Source organism: Trachypithecus francoisi, unplaced genomic scaffold (assembly GCF_009764315.1).
Source record: "Trachypithecus francoisi isolate TF-2019V2 unplaced genomic scaffold, Tfra_2.0 Lachesis_group4, whole genome shotgun sequence".
Taxonomy (NCBI): Eukaryota; Metazoa; Chordata; class Mammalia; order Primates; family Cercopithecidae; genus Trachypithecus; species Trachypithecus francoisi.
Window position 1 is genome coordinate 105,878,107 of NW_022681469.1, and position 13,834 is coordinate 105,891,940.

At 50.1% G+C, this 13,834-nt stretch overlaps 1 protein-coding gene and 1 non-coding gene across 2 annotated transcripts in view; both read right to left on the reverse strand.

The window, feature by feature from the left end:
- The window catches only part of FOXK1 (forkhead box K1), a 90,643-nt gene extending 77,845 nt beyond the window's left edge, over nucleotides 1–12,798 (reverse strand). The window contains 1 exon segment of the mRNA XM_033194141.1: nucleotides 12,201–12,798. Coding sequence (XP_033050032.1) covers nucleotides 12,201–12,760 — 560 coding nt within the window. The 5' untranslated portion in view covers nucleotides 12,761–12,798.
- Nucleotides 5,162–5,269, reverse strand: LOC117073893. The gene has a single exon (XR_004433440.1). It is a non-coding gene; the product is annotated as a small nucleolar RNA U13 (small nucleolar RNA).
- Nucleotides 12,799–13,834: the final 1,036 nt, after the last annotated feature.

Here is a 13,834-nt window from a genome sequence, read left to right on the forward strand (position 1 = left end):
AAAAATAATTTTAAGGCCGGGCGCGGTGGCTCAAGCCTGTAATCCCAGCACTTTGGGAGGCCGAGACGGGCGGATCACGAGGTCAGGAGATCGAGACCACCCTGGCTAACACGGTGAAACCCCGTCTCTACTAAAAAATACAGAAAACTAGCCGGGCGAGGTGGTGGGCGCCTGTAGTCCCAGCTACTCGGGAGGCTGAGGCAGGAGAATGGCGTAAACCCGGGAGGCGGAGCTTGCAGTGAGCTGAGATCCGGCCACTGCACTCCAGCCTGGGCGACAGAGCGAAACTCCGTCTCAACAAAAAAAAAAAAAAAAAAAAAATTTTAAAAAATTAGCCAGGCATGGTGGTGGGCACCTGTAGTATCAGCTACTTAGAAGGCTGAGGCAGGAGGATCACTTGAGCCCAGGAGTTAGAGGCTACGGTGAGCTGTGATCATGCCACTGTACTCCAGCCTGGACAACAACACCCTGTCTCTACAAAAAAAAAAGTTTTGGTTTTTTTTTTAAAGAGATTATTTGCAGTCAGGTGAGGTGGCTCACACCTGAGCACATTGGGAGGCAGAGGCTAGAGGATCACTTGAGCCTAGGAGTTGGAGACCAGCCTGGGCAACAGAACAAGATCGTCTCAAAATCAATCAAACAAACAAACAAAAAACAAAACAAACAAACAAAGACAAATTCTGTTACTGACTTTAGGACTCATCTGGGACATCCCAACCCTGTCCCACCTCCCCCATCACTCTGCTGTTCTCAAGGGGAGGGGACACCCACATCTGTGGCTAAAAGGCTAGGGGCACCATCAGAGAGCAGCCTGGGGGACAGAGGCTCCCGCGGAAAATAACGGCAGTAACTAACAGGATGAATTGTGCCACCCTAAATCATCAAAACATTGCCGTGCATTTAAAAAAAATACACTAAATTTAGCCAAGTCATGTCACAAGATGCTAATAAGGCCAATGACTAAATTATATAACTTTATTTCTATAAAAATATGCTTTTGCTGTGAACCTAAAACCGCTCTATAAAAAGTCTATTAAAAAATATGCTGTGTCACTCAACTTTTAAAACAGATTTAAAAATTAACTGACTACAAAAAGCCTTTTCCTATAAAAGATCTCTGTTTTTAAAAACACAGCTTTCTGGGTTTGAAGAGACCAAGTTTAACTACGAGCTGAACCTCAGGATAAAACAGACTTTGTTTTGTATAATTATATTAACATTAGAAGATCTGCATAACTCAATCAATAATCTTCCCAATGGCCAAGTATGATGTTACAAAGTCACACAGAAGTGGCAAAAGATTCATTCAAAATGAAAGATAGAGCAACAGGTTTTAACGTAACACAGTATAAAACATCCATGGACATTACAGCAGAGGATGACTTAAGGCCAGGAGTTTGAGACCAGCCAGGGAAACGCAGTAAGACCCCATCTCGACCAAAACTAACTAACTAACTAACTAACTAACTAAATAAATAAATAAATAAAAGAAATTAACTGGTTTGGTGGTGCTCACCTGTAGTCCCAGCTACTTGGGAGGCCGAGGCAAGAGGACTGCTTGAGCCCAGGAGGGCGAAGCTACAGTGAGCTATGATTGCACCACTGCACTCTAGCCTGGGCGACAGAGCAAGATGCTGTCTCAAAAAAATAAATAAATAAAAAGAAATTACCCAGCCGGGCGCAGTGGCTCACGCCTGTAATCCCAGCATTTTGGGAGGCCGAGGCAGGTAGATCACCTGAGGTCAAGAGTTCGAGACCAGCTGGCTTACATGATGAAACGCTGTCTCTACTAAAAATACAAAATTAGCCAGGCGTGGTGGCACGTGCCTGTAATCCCAGCTACTCAGGAAGCTGAGGCAGGAGAATCGCTTGAACCTGGGAGGCAGAGGTTGCAGTGAGCTGAGATCGTGCCACTGCACTCCAGCCTGGGCAACAGAGCGAAACTCCGTCTCAAAACAAAACAACAAAAAAAGAAACTATCCCTTGTCAGGTTTTAGTGAGGCATCCAGGAACATCCACAATATCTGAAAAGGCTACAAAAACACTCCCTTTTCCAACTACGTGTCCTCAGGAGGCTGGCTTTTCTCCATGTACTTCAGCCTAAACATGCATCAACGCCGACTGAAAGCAGAAGCAGCCATGGATTCCAGCTGTCTTCTATTAAGCCAGACATTACAGAGTTCTACCAAAAAACCTCTTACTCTATTTTTTTGGGGGGGGAAATATATTTGTTTCATAAAAATATTTTTGAAACAGTATTATTGCTATTTTTGAGTAGATGAATAAATATGTATATTTTAATTTCTAATACGGTCAGCGTCAACAGATAGAGCCCATATAAACCAAAGCTCTTTGGGGTCCCCAGTAATGTGTAGGAGTTCAAGAGTATAAAAACGTCCTGAGACTAAAACATGTCTAGGAATTGCTCGTATAAGCAGAGAATGTCCAGCAGTCATTCTGCCCAAAGAGAACCATGCCCTTTGACACTTAGGGGAACAGGTTAGGGGAGCAGCTTCAGAATACCAGGGTGTCTGCTGAGGGGCAGGGCCTCACCCCCTGGGAACACGGAAGCTACTGAGGTTTCTGGGCAGGGTGGGCAACATGATCAGAGCTCAGCATCCTCTGAGGAAACATATGGAAGATAGTTCACACCTTTCCCAGCAAGGTTCAATGCAAGACTGAGGGCAGACGAGATTCTTCTTCATCAAATCATGTATATAATCCCCACCAGGGCCGGGCGTGGTGGCTCACGCCTGTAATCTTAGCACTTTGGGAGGCTGAGGTGGGTGGATCATTTGAGGTAAAGAGTTCAAGACCAGCCTGGCCAACACAGTAAAACCCCATCTCTACTAAAAATACAAAAATTAGCTGGGCGTGGTGGCACGTGCCTGTTATGCCAGCTACTTGGGAGGCTGAGGCAGGAGAATTGCTTGAATCTGGGAGGCAGAGGTTGCAGTCAGGCGAGATCGCACCACTACACTCCAGCCTGGGAGACAGAGGGAGGCTGTGTCTCAAAAAAAAAAAAAAATTCCCCATCTGTATTCTGTACACCTATTGATCAGTTTCTCTACCTCCTGAAAACTATTCTTAGGAGAGAAAAGCTAGTCTTTGCAAGCAGTTCATGATTTAATGATGGAACTGTTATGTTCAAGTAAAGCAAAACACGCCCAAACTCATCTTCACAGCATCCAAGGAAAATATACATCGTCAACACTGTAGAAATGGGTCAGGTGAGGCGAGTTCTTGAACCCTGGTTCCTCCGACTCCTGGCAGCAAGCCGCACGCCTTCTTGGTTTCGCTTTGTAAACTCACCAGCTACACTCACATGCACATTCTGGTTTTTATCCTTTTTAATTATCTGGCAACATTTTACCAGGAAACTAGAAACTCGTGAAAAGTAATAGTCGCAATGAAAATTAAGTACAAGATCACCCAACAAGTCACGACGCAGGGGCCTATTTCCAGGAAATCAAACTAAAAACATTTTATACAATCCTCTCATTTTAATATGAAATGCTTTAAATGTAGGGTAATTATGGAAATGAGGCATTGCTGCAATTTGAGTTGTCATTAATTTAGCAAGTTTATCCTCTGACATTCACAAGATGCAAAAACAGCAAATCGTAAATTACTCTATCTCCAAATCAAATGCTTTAGTCTCATTTCAGCACACAATTTTAAACATAGCTGCGTCTTTTCAAAAATACTAAATAAGAACACCACTACATCCTACACTTTTAGCACCCACAAACCCTATTCCTCCATCAATATGACAAAGGCTTTCATGCGAATATTCTAAATTCAGAGCAATGATACTACATGACAGCACCCTCCTCAGAGACTGACTTTTAAAATCCTATGTAAGTTCTCTTAAATGGGCGGCAAGCCCAAGAAATTCAACATGCACCAAATACTAGAAAGTGGCTCATATTTTTAACATCGACCCAATGTACTTGCTACGTGCCCACAGAGCTTTTTAAAGTAACTTTTAACAAGTTGACAGTCTCACTTGGAACAAATACATGTGATACACAATAACTGCCAACTAGCAAAAAACCAGAGTAAAGACTTTATTGGAGATGCCGCACTTCATTTTTTTTTTTTTTTTTTTTTTTTTTTTTGAGACGGAGTCTCGCTCTGTCGCCCAGGCTGGAGTGCAGTGGCCGGATCTCAGCTCACTGCAAGCTCCGCCTCCCGGGTTTACGCCATTCTCTCGCCTCAGCCTCCCGAGTAGCTGGGACTACAGGCGCCCGCCATCTCGCCCGGCTAATTTTTTGTATTTTTTTAGTAGAGACGGGGTTTCACCGTGTTAGCCAGGATGGTCTCGATCTCCTGACCTCGTGATCCGCCCGTCTCGGCCTCCCAAAGTGCTGGGATTACAGGCTTGAGCCACCGCGCCCGGCCACGCACTTCATTTTTTGACTATCAAGATACCACCGGACTAAAACTAAAGCTTCACCCCGTTCCGCGAAGCAGCTCCCCACCAACCTCTACAGCAGCGATTTTTTTCCCTAGGTCCGGCTGAAAACCATCACCCAACGGGAACGTTCCTTCCTTCAGCAGATCCTGCACCTGGATCTGCTCCTCTCCAGTCCTGGGGCCACCAGGTCTCAGAAGTCAGGTCTGATGCCCCTCTTTGTCTCCTCCGTGGCTTCCTTCACTAAGAGACCAACCCTCCCTAATCACAGCTCTTCCCATCGCCTTTGGCACTGCAGGCTGATCCTTCACGTGGAGAAGGGAGACAGCACCATCTGAGTTTTCACGTCTACCCACTGGAAAGAGACTGATCTGACACCCTCACTTGTCCCAAGTGCAAAGCCCAGCTCAGCACATACGCCCACTCCTGCACCAGCCAAGCATGACCCACCCAGGCATTGGGTCACCTAAGGGGACTGGGTGAGGGCAGTGACAAGGGTGGGAAAACCCCAGGAGAAGAGGAATGCCGTGACCGTCCTTGATGCCACGTAGTGAGGCGTTCGACTTCCCCAGGTCTGGGGCACTTTTCCAATTAATTTCAAGATAATGTCATGTCAAAATCTGTGACTAATTTTATGATGGTTATACAATGTATAAGTAATTATATAATTCGATATTCTTCAAGTGACCAGTTGGAAATAGCCATGCGAAACTGGCTTCCGTATGTTTTATTAATTATTTTTCAGGTCAGACAGGTAATGTGCCCACGTCGTAACAAGGTTCCAGGGTGGCACATCTCACATGCCGCCGCATGAAAACACCCAATTGTCAGGCTCATGAACAACAAAAGGATCTCCAGATGTTTTTATAGGGGCTAAAACATTTATGTAGTAAAACGCTTTGGTGGTTACAATTACTTTTTCTCCTGGCACATGTGCAGAGGCTGTGATCCATAACACCTGCCATTCACAATGCACCTCTCAGCAGCTGGGGCATGGTAACCCAGGCACGTATCCATGCTGGCAGCCAAAATGAACTACAAAAAAGTACAGGGGGCCACCACGGTGGCTCACATCTGCAATCCCGGCACTCTGGGAGGCTGAGGTAGGCAGATCACCTGAGGTCAGGAGTTCAAGACTGGTCTGGGTAACACAGCGAAACTCCCTCTCTACTAACAATACAAAAATTAGCCAGGCATGGTGGTCGACGCCTGTAATCCCAGCTACTGGGGAGGCTGAAGAAGGAGAATTGCTTGAACCTGGGAGGCAGGGGTTGCAATGAGCCAAGATGGTGCCACTGCACTCCATCCTGGGTGACAAGAGTGAAACTCCATCTCAAAAAAAAAAAAAAAAAGTACAGTTAAGAACAAATTAAGGGACCCAGGCAATGATCACCAAAAGCTGCTAATCTTACAAATTAGGGGGGACACCCAGACATTTTCACCTCTGCACGCACCACCACCTATAAGGCAGTTCTGGCAAAAAAGCAAAACAAAGCAAAACAAAACACACTTGAGTTGATGGAATCCCCGGGTCTAGTCACCAGTTTACAGAAATGACAAGAGGAAGGGACATAGTGAACAGATGCTGGCAGAATCCAATTGCAAAGGCAGGGTATGGGGAACTACACAGGACAAAAGACCCCATGAGAAAAAAGCAGTGGGTACCGGGCCTGGGGGCTCACGCCCGTAATCTCAACACTTTGAGAGGCTGAGGCGGGCGGATCACTGGAGACAGGAGTTCGAGACTAGCCTGGCCAATATGTGAAACCCCGTCTCTACGAAAAACAAAAATTAGCCGGGTGTGGTGTTGCATGCCTGTAATCCCAGCTACTTGGGAGGCTGAGGCAGGAGAATCGCTTGAACCTGGGAGGCAGAGGTTGCAGTGAGCCAAGATAGTGCCACTGCACGCCGGCCTGTGCGACAGAGCAAAGACTCTGTCTCAAAAAAAAAAAAAGAAAAAGAAAAGAAAAGAAAACAACTATGCAGACGGTAAGAGAAACCTACGCACTGATTATTTGAGGACAGTAATAAATTATTATTCATTTTTTAGGTGTGATAATGACACTGTGGTTTGGTTTTTTTTTTTTTTAGGAATTCTTATCTTCTAGAAATTTTGGTTGAAATATTTATAGACAAAGTAAGATGACATCTGTGATTTGCTTCTCAATAACTGGGGCAAGGGGGAAAGGTGAATGGGGGTGAAGATAAAGAAGACTGCCACACGATGATAGCTGCTGAAGCCGGCAACAGCCATGTGGAAGCTTGTTCCTGTGTCTAGGTTTGAAATTGTCCATGATAAAAAGTGTGTTTTTAAAAAAGCAGCTGGGCATGGTGGCTCACGCCTGTAATCCCAACACTTTAGGAGGCCAAGGTGGGAGGATCGTTTGAGGCCAGGAGTTCCAGACTAACCTGGGCAACATGGTAAGACCCCGTCTCTACATAATTAAAAAATAATTTTAAAAAGTAACCACGTTCACTTCAGAAAACATGGAAAACACAGAAAAGTATAAAGAAAAAAAGACACCCATATGAATCTTACCCCTCAAAGTTACCACAAACAGAAGTCTTGTTCTCATTGTAATTATTCAAGCAATCCACATTTACTATAAAAATATTGGGGGAAAACGTTGCAGAGAAAGAGAGAAAAGCAAGTGTGGGATACACACAGGGTCTCAGGTTCATGAGAAAAACAAATTTTTTGAATTTTGAATTGGGTAATGAAATTCAAAATTAAGTGGCATCAAGAATTCAGTTGGGGCCGGGCGCAGCAGCTCACGCCTGACATCCTAGCACTTTTGAGAGTCCAACGCGGGTGGATCACCAGAGGTCAGGAGTTCCAGACCAGCCTGGCCAACATGGTGAAACCCCATCTCCACTAAAAATACAAAAATTAGCTGGGTGTGGTGATGTGCGCCTGTAATCCCAGCTACTCAGGAGGCTGAGGCAGGAGAATCGCTTGAACCTGGGAGGCGGAAGTTGCAGTGAGCTGAGATCACACCCCCACACTCCAGCCTGGGCGACACAGTGAGACTCTGTCGCAAAAAAACAAAAACAAACAAACAAACCAAGAATTCAGTTGGAAACATTAACTATGCAAAAAGGGAAAAGGCCAGGCGCGGTGGCTCACGTCAGTAATCCCAGTACTTTGGGAGGCTGAGGCGGGTAGATCACGAGGTCAGGAGATCAAGACCATCCTGGCTAACATGGTGAAACCCCGTCTCTACTAAAAATACAAAAAAATTAGCAGGGCGTGGTGGCAGGCGCCCGTAGTCCCAGCTACTCAGGAGGCTGAGGCAGGAGAATGGCGTGAACCCGGGAGGTGGAGCTTGCAGTGAGCCGAGATCGCACCACTGCACTCCAGCCTGGGGAACAGAGGGAGACTCCATCTCAAAAAAAAAAAAAAAATTAAGTGACAGCAAGAATGGCAGCACACACACACCTCACCCCCACTTCCCCCATAACCGAAGAAGGCTGTCTGAATTCCCCCCCCATGACAGGCTCATGGTGCTTTTAGGACACCAGGCTAAATCGATGACACTGTTTTTCTCCTACGGAAGCTGCAAATTCATTTAGTCATTAATTTGTTCACTCAACAAACAGAACTCAGTTGCTGTGTACCTAATACCAGCCAGTGCCTGCGCTAGGTCTCTGGTGAAAGATCATAAATTCTCGGCTCCAGCCACAGGCAGCTTATGGTCTAGGAGAAACGCTAGGACGGAGACCCGGGCAGTTCCTCCAACTCAACACCAAGCAAACCTGAATCAGAATCCACGCACTCTCCCTTGTGCCTGGGGGCTCTGGCGAGATGCTTACCCACCACGCATAGTGTCAGACACCCAGTGGAGTGAGATCAGCTCTAAGCTGGGTCACAAGTCATTTTTTTTTCCCCCGCCAATAATTAAAAATATTGAAGATTTGGAATTATATACCTCCAGTAACAAATAGGGGTGAATTCTGGCATCCTTCCTGAGTGGGAGCCGTACAGGAAGTGTGTGTGGCATGCACCTGTCCCAAGGCGAAGAGGGCAGCCCCGCACCACACAGCTTTGGAAAATGGTGTGGGCACCAACACAACATAGACCTCCCACCAAATCCAAGCATGTCCAAGGCAATCATATTTCAACGCAGCAAGAGAATTTGTAGTTTACAATAAAGAAATTCACAATTTCCAGTAGCAATGGCAATAGCAGGTACCAAAGCCCGAGAGAAAACAGACACAGTAATTCCTGACATTCGGTGATGAATTTCCCATTTAGGGTGATAAAAACTTAAGCATCTAACTTCCTTGCTCTGAAATCCTTACAATTTCTTGATGACTTTCAACATAACAGGCTTAAGAAGCATTTTTTGTTTTTTGTTTTTTGTTTTGTTTTGTTTTTTATTGAGATAGAGTCTTGCTCTGTCGCCCAGGATAGAGTGCAGTGGCGTGATGTCAGCTCACTGCAACCTCCGCTGCCGGGTTCAAGCGATTCTTCTGCCTCAGCCTCCCAAGTAGCTGGGACTACAGGCGCGAGCCACCACACCCAGCTAATTTTTGTATTTTTAGTAGAGACAAGGTTTCACCACATTGACCAGGGTGGTCTTGAACTCCTGAACTCAAGTGATCCACCCACCTTGGCCTCCCAAAGTGCTGGGATTACAGGAATGAGCCACCACACCCAGCCAGGCTTAAGAATCTTTAGCTAACCAGGCAGGGTGCAGTGGCTCACGCCTGTAATCCCAGCACTTTGGGAGGCTGAGGCAGGCGGATCACAAGGTCAGGAGATCGAGACCATCCTGGCTAACACGGTGAAACCCCGTCTCTGCTAAAAATACAAAAAATTAACCGAGCATAGTGGCGGCGTCTGTAGTCCCAGCTCCCAGGGATGCTGAGGCAGGAGAATGACGTGAACGCGGGAGGTAGAGCTTGCAGTGAGCTGAGATTGCACCACTGCACTCCAGCCTGGGCGACAGAGAGAGACTCCATCTCAAAAAAAAAAAAAAGAATCTTTACCTAACCAAAAAGAAGTTTATAACAGCCTGTGCTACATATGTGACTACTTAGGTATAAGTTTTCTAAAATTAAAAAAAAAAAAAAGTGAGGCCGGGTACAGTAGCTCACGCCTGTAATCCCAGCACTTTGGAGGCCAAGGGGGACAGATCACAAAGTCAGGAGATCGAGACCATCCTGGCTAACACAGTGAAACCCCGTCTCTACTAAAAATCCAAAAAATTAGCTGGGCGTGGTGGTATGTGCCTGTAATCCCAGCTACTCAGGAGGCTAAGGCAGGAGAATCACTTGAACCCAGGAGGTGGAGTTTGCAGTAAGCCATTGCACACCAGTCTGGGCAACAGAGCAAGACTCCGTGACAAAAAAAAAAAAAAAAAAAAAAAAAAGAAGCAAACAGCTCTTTTCTAGGAGGGTGGACGTGGACATCCAGTTAATGTTTTTCCTTCTGCACATGTGCTTTGTTCTTGTAAATTTTACATTGCTGCCTACATAGATATTGCTCACATGTGCAGGTGAAGTCAAATAAAAACAGACAGGCACAGTGGGCCAAGCACTTCACACACATCTAATGCACCAAGTCAGCAGGCGGGCATCCGTGTAGCCTGACAGCTCCACCACGATGCCTGGTAATGCACCCACTGAGAACACGAGCTCCCTGGAGCATAAATGTGCAAGGACTGTATACACTGATAACACTTCATAAATAACAAACCTGCTACTGGCCTATTCGTAGACGATCTGAGGTCGAATTTTTTTCCCCTTGAGTTAGAAAAAAAAAATACCGTGAAAACCTCCTTCAAGATTCACTAAAGCTGGGTCTGACTGGGGAGTGTACCTGTTTCCATGGCTGGCACAGGAAACCTGAAAACAAGACTGTTTAATGGAAGTATCTGGTGAACCTGAGTTACATAAAAGTGCATCTGTAAAGCAGGCCTCTCAGGGGGGCCTGGGGAGCCTACCTGTCATTTTCTTACTGGAGGGGAGAGTGGCCAGCAAATGCATTTAATGACCCCAAACGAAAGAGAGTATTAATGACCCCAAACGAAAGAGAGTATATTGGTTATGGAAAAGAGAGAACAGAGTACTAACTGAGGCAAAGAACAACTTTGTTATCTCCTGAGTTCTGATTTTACCAAAATGCACACCTTTCCAGCATGGCTAGGAAAAGGTATACTTCCCCTCTCAGGCCCCAAGAGGGAGTGAGTCATTGTTGATGTTGCATTGTAAATTATTCAATGCCATATTTGTAACCAAACATGCCAAGGCTCTAAAAATGGGGAGAAGTTTACAGACACAAACTTTGGGCTCTGGGAATTACCCCAGCAAAAATTCCCCAGACGCAAGGCGTTTATAAAAGGGAGTAATTAGACAGACAACCCTGGAAGGAGAACCACACTGAAGAAATATAAACACTGGTGATGAGTTAGAGGCAATCACTAAATAGAAAAAGAAAGTGGCTCCAGAGGAAATGAGTAATTAAACAGGCTTTCTCTTGATCAACAGACCTTGAGGTCCGGGGTAGAGCAGAGGGTGCGGAGGGCAGGCGGTGGAGCTGGAAAGGAGGGAACCGGAATGGGCGGGAGGTGACCACGGGATGCTTTGAAAAGGCACCAACAGGCCTGGGCAGCTATCCAGGCCCAGCTGGGTCTCTCTGCCCTGGCGACCTCGGGCCCAGGGGAATCTAATTCGAGCTTGGGGTCCTGCTACACCATCCCAGGAGCACTCACTGGCAAGGTAAACTGAGGCACGGGCTTCCTGTCCTCTCCCCTCCCTGCCAGGCCTCTGCTCCTTCAGCCCAGTCCAAACTCCTAGGGTCCTCGCACTTCCCGGAGCAACACCCTTCCCACTGTCCTGTGTGAGTGTGCTGGGGCTCCCCAGGACCCAGACTGGATGGGGTGGGGGTGGCCCAAGGATCCAGACCAGACAAGAGTCAGAGGTGGCCACTGGGGTCCAGGACGGCAGGGATCAGGCACTGAGGTGACTTGAGGCCCTGGCTGGTGGGGGTCGGGGGTAGTCCTGAGAACCAGGCCAGGCTGGGGTGACCCTGGAGTTCAAGCTGGTGGTGGTCCAGGGTGACCTGGAAGGGTTGAGGGTGGTCCCCAGGCCCAAGCAACAGGGACTGGGGTCAGGGTGACCTCAGTGACCCAGCTGGGTGGAGCTGGGGTGGGAGTGGCCCTGCGAGCCCAGGCTTGTGGGGTTAGTGGTCAGGGGTGACCCCGGGGGGGTGGGGGCCTAGGAAGTGGGGGTCACGGTTGACCTTGCGTGTTTAGGCGGGGTGGGGAGGTAAACGACCCCAGGAATCCAGGCCAGTAGGCGTTAAGAATGACCAAGGAGTCCAGGCGAGTGGGAGCTGGGGGGCAGCAGGGATCTGGGTCAGAGGTGACCTAAGAGGCCCAGCCAAGTGGGCTTGGGGTAGGGGTGGCTCCAGGAGCCCAGGCCGGTGGGAGATGAGGTCAGGGGTGACCCCAGGAGCCGCGAGGTGTGGGTAGGGGTTGACCCCAGGGTCCAGGCCGGTAGAGGTCGGAAGCGACGGGGTGTCCAGGCCGGGGAAAGTGGAGGAGAATCCTCCGGCCGGAGGGTCCAGAATTGGGGTCTAGGTGACCCCAGGGACCCAGGAGGCGGGGGTCGGGGTGGACCCCGGGATCCAGGCCGGTCGGGGGTTGCCGGGGTTAGCTGGGGGTGGTGGGGGTTCAGGCCAGGTAGGCTGTAGGGGGATCCCCAGGCCTGGGCCTCAGAGATCGAGGTCGCGGGTGAGCCCCGGGTGCGGGCGGCGGGGGTCGCGAGGGGCACTCACTGCTTGGGCAGCTGCAAGGCGGGCGCGCCGCGCCGCTGGAAGGCCCCGTCCACGAAGACGCCGTTCTTGCCGAGGCAGCGCAGGTAGAAGTGCGGCTCCTGGAAGCTGAGCTGCAGGTGGCGCCGCGAGATGAAGCTGGACAGGCCCATGCTCAAGTCCACCGAGCCCTGCGACGAGTTGCGGCCGATGGTGACGCTGGGCTGGCGCATGAGGAACTCGAACTCGCGGCCCTCCAGCCGCGCCAGCGCCGGCCCCGGGCTCTGCCGCACAGAGGCGGCCGCCGCGGCCACCAGGGCCGGTGCCGCGCCCGCGCCCCCGGAGTCTCCGGATACCCCGGAGGACCCCCCGGAGGAGCCCGCGCCCGCGATCGCGCCCGGAGGCAGCGGCGGCGGCGGCGGCAGCGGCGGCCCGGGCGGAGGCTGGGGCTGCGCTGGGGCCGGCGGGGGCGCGGCCGCCGGGAAGGCGGCGGCGGCGGCTGCGGCGCACAGCACGGGGCTGCAGGGCGCCGAGCGCAGCGCGAGCAGGGCGCGGGCGCCGCTGTCCTCGCCGACTTCGGCCATGTTCGCGCGGCTCCGAGCGGCCTCCGGCGGCGGCGGCTGCAGCGGCGGCGCGGGGGGCGGGGAGGCCGGGGCGCTGGGCGGGCGCGGAAACCCGGACCAGATCGCGGCGGCGCGGAGCGGAGTCTCCCAGCCCACCGTGCGCCTCGCCCGCCAGCCGGTCCCGCCCAGCGCAGCCCACGGGGCGCGCGCCAGCTGGGGGCCGGGGGCGAGGCCTGTGCCGGCAGGGCTGGGGGGGGCCCCCGGAGAGCTGGATCCGGCGCACCTAGCCCCCTGCCCGCGGGGCTGCAGGCAGTGGACGCCCTTTCCTCCATCGGGAGGAACAGGGGACCCCTGAAATGCCCATCCGGAAAGTTTTGAGCCTAGGTCACTGGAGAAAGGGACGGATGACCTCAGCAGTCTCTCCGCCCCAGCCACTCCAGCCCCCAACCCTAAAGTGTAAGATAGATAGACGATAAAATATATGTGTATTATATATAATACATACGTTTATATTTTAATCTAGCTCTGTCGCCCAGGCTGGAGTGTAGTGGCACAATCATAGCTCACTGCAACTTCCACCTCCTGTGCTCAAGTGACCCTCCTGCCTCTGCCTCCCAAGTGCCACCACGCCCAGCTAATTTTTTTACTTTTTATAGAGACAGAGTCTTGCTATGTTGGCCAGGCTGGTCTCAAACTCCTGGTCTCAAGAGATCTATCTATCTCGACCTCCCAAGGCACTGGGATTACCCGTGTGAACCACAGTGCCAGGCCTGATCATTCTTAAACCCTCAGATTAAAGGTCATCATTGGCCGGGCGCGGTGGCTCAAGCCTGTAATCCCAGCACTTTGGGAGGCCGAGACGGGCGGATCACGAGGTCAGGAGATCAAGACCATCCTGGCTAACATGGTGAAACCCCGTCTCTACTAAAAAATACAAAAAACTAGCCGGGCGAGGTGGCGGGCGCCTGTAGTCCCAGCTACTCGGGAGGCTGAGGCAGGAGAATGGCGTAAACCCAGGAGGCGGAGCTTGCAGTGAGCTGAGATCCGGCCACTGCACTCCAGCCTGGGCGGCAGAGCGAGACTCCGTCTCAAAAA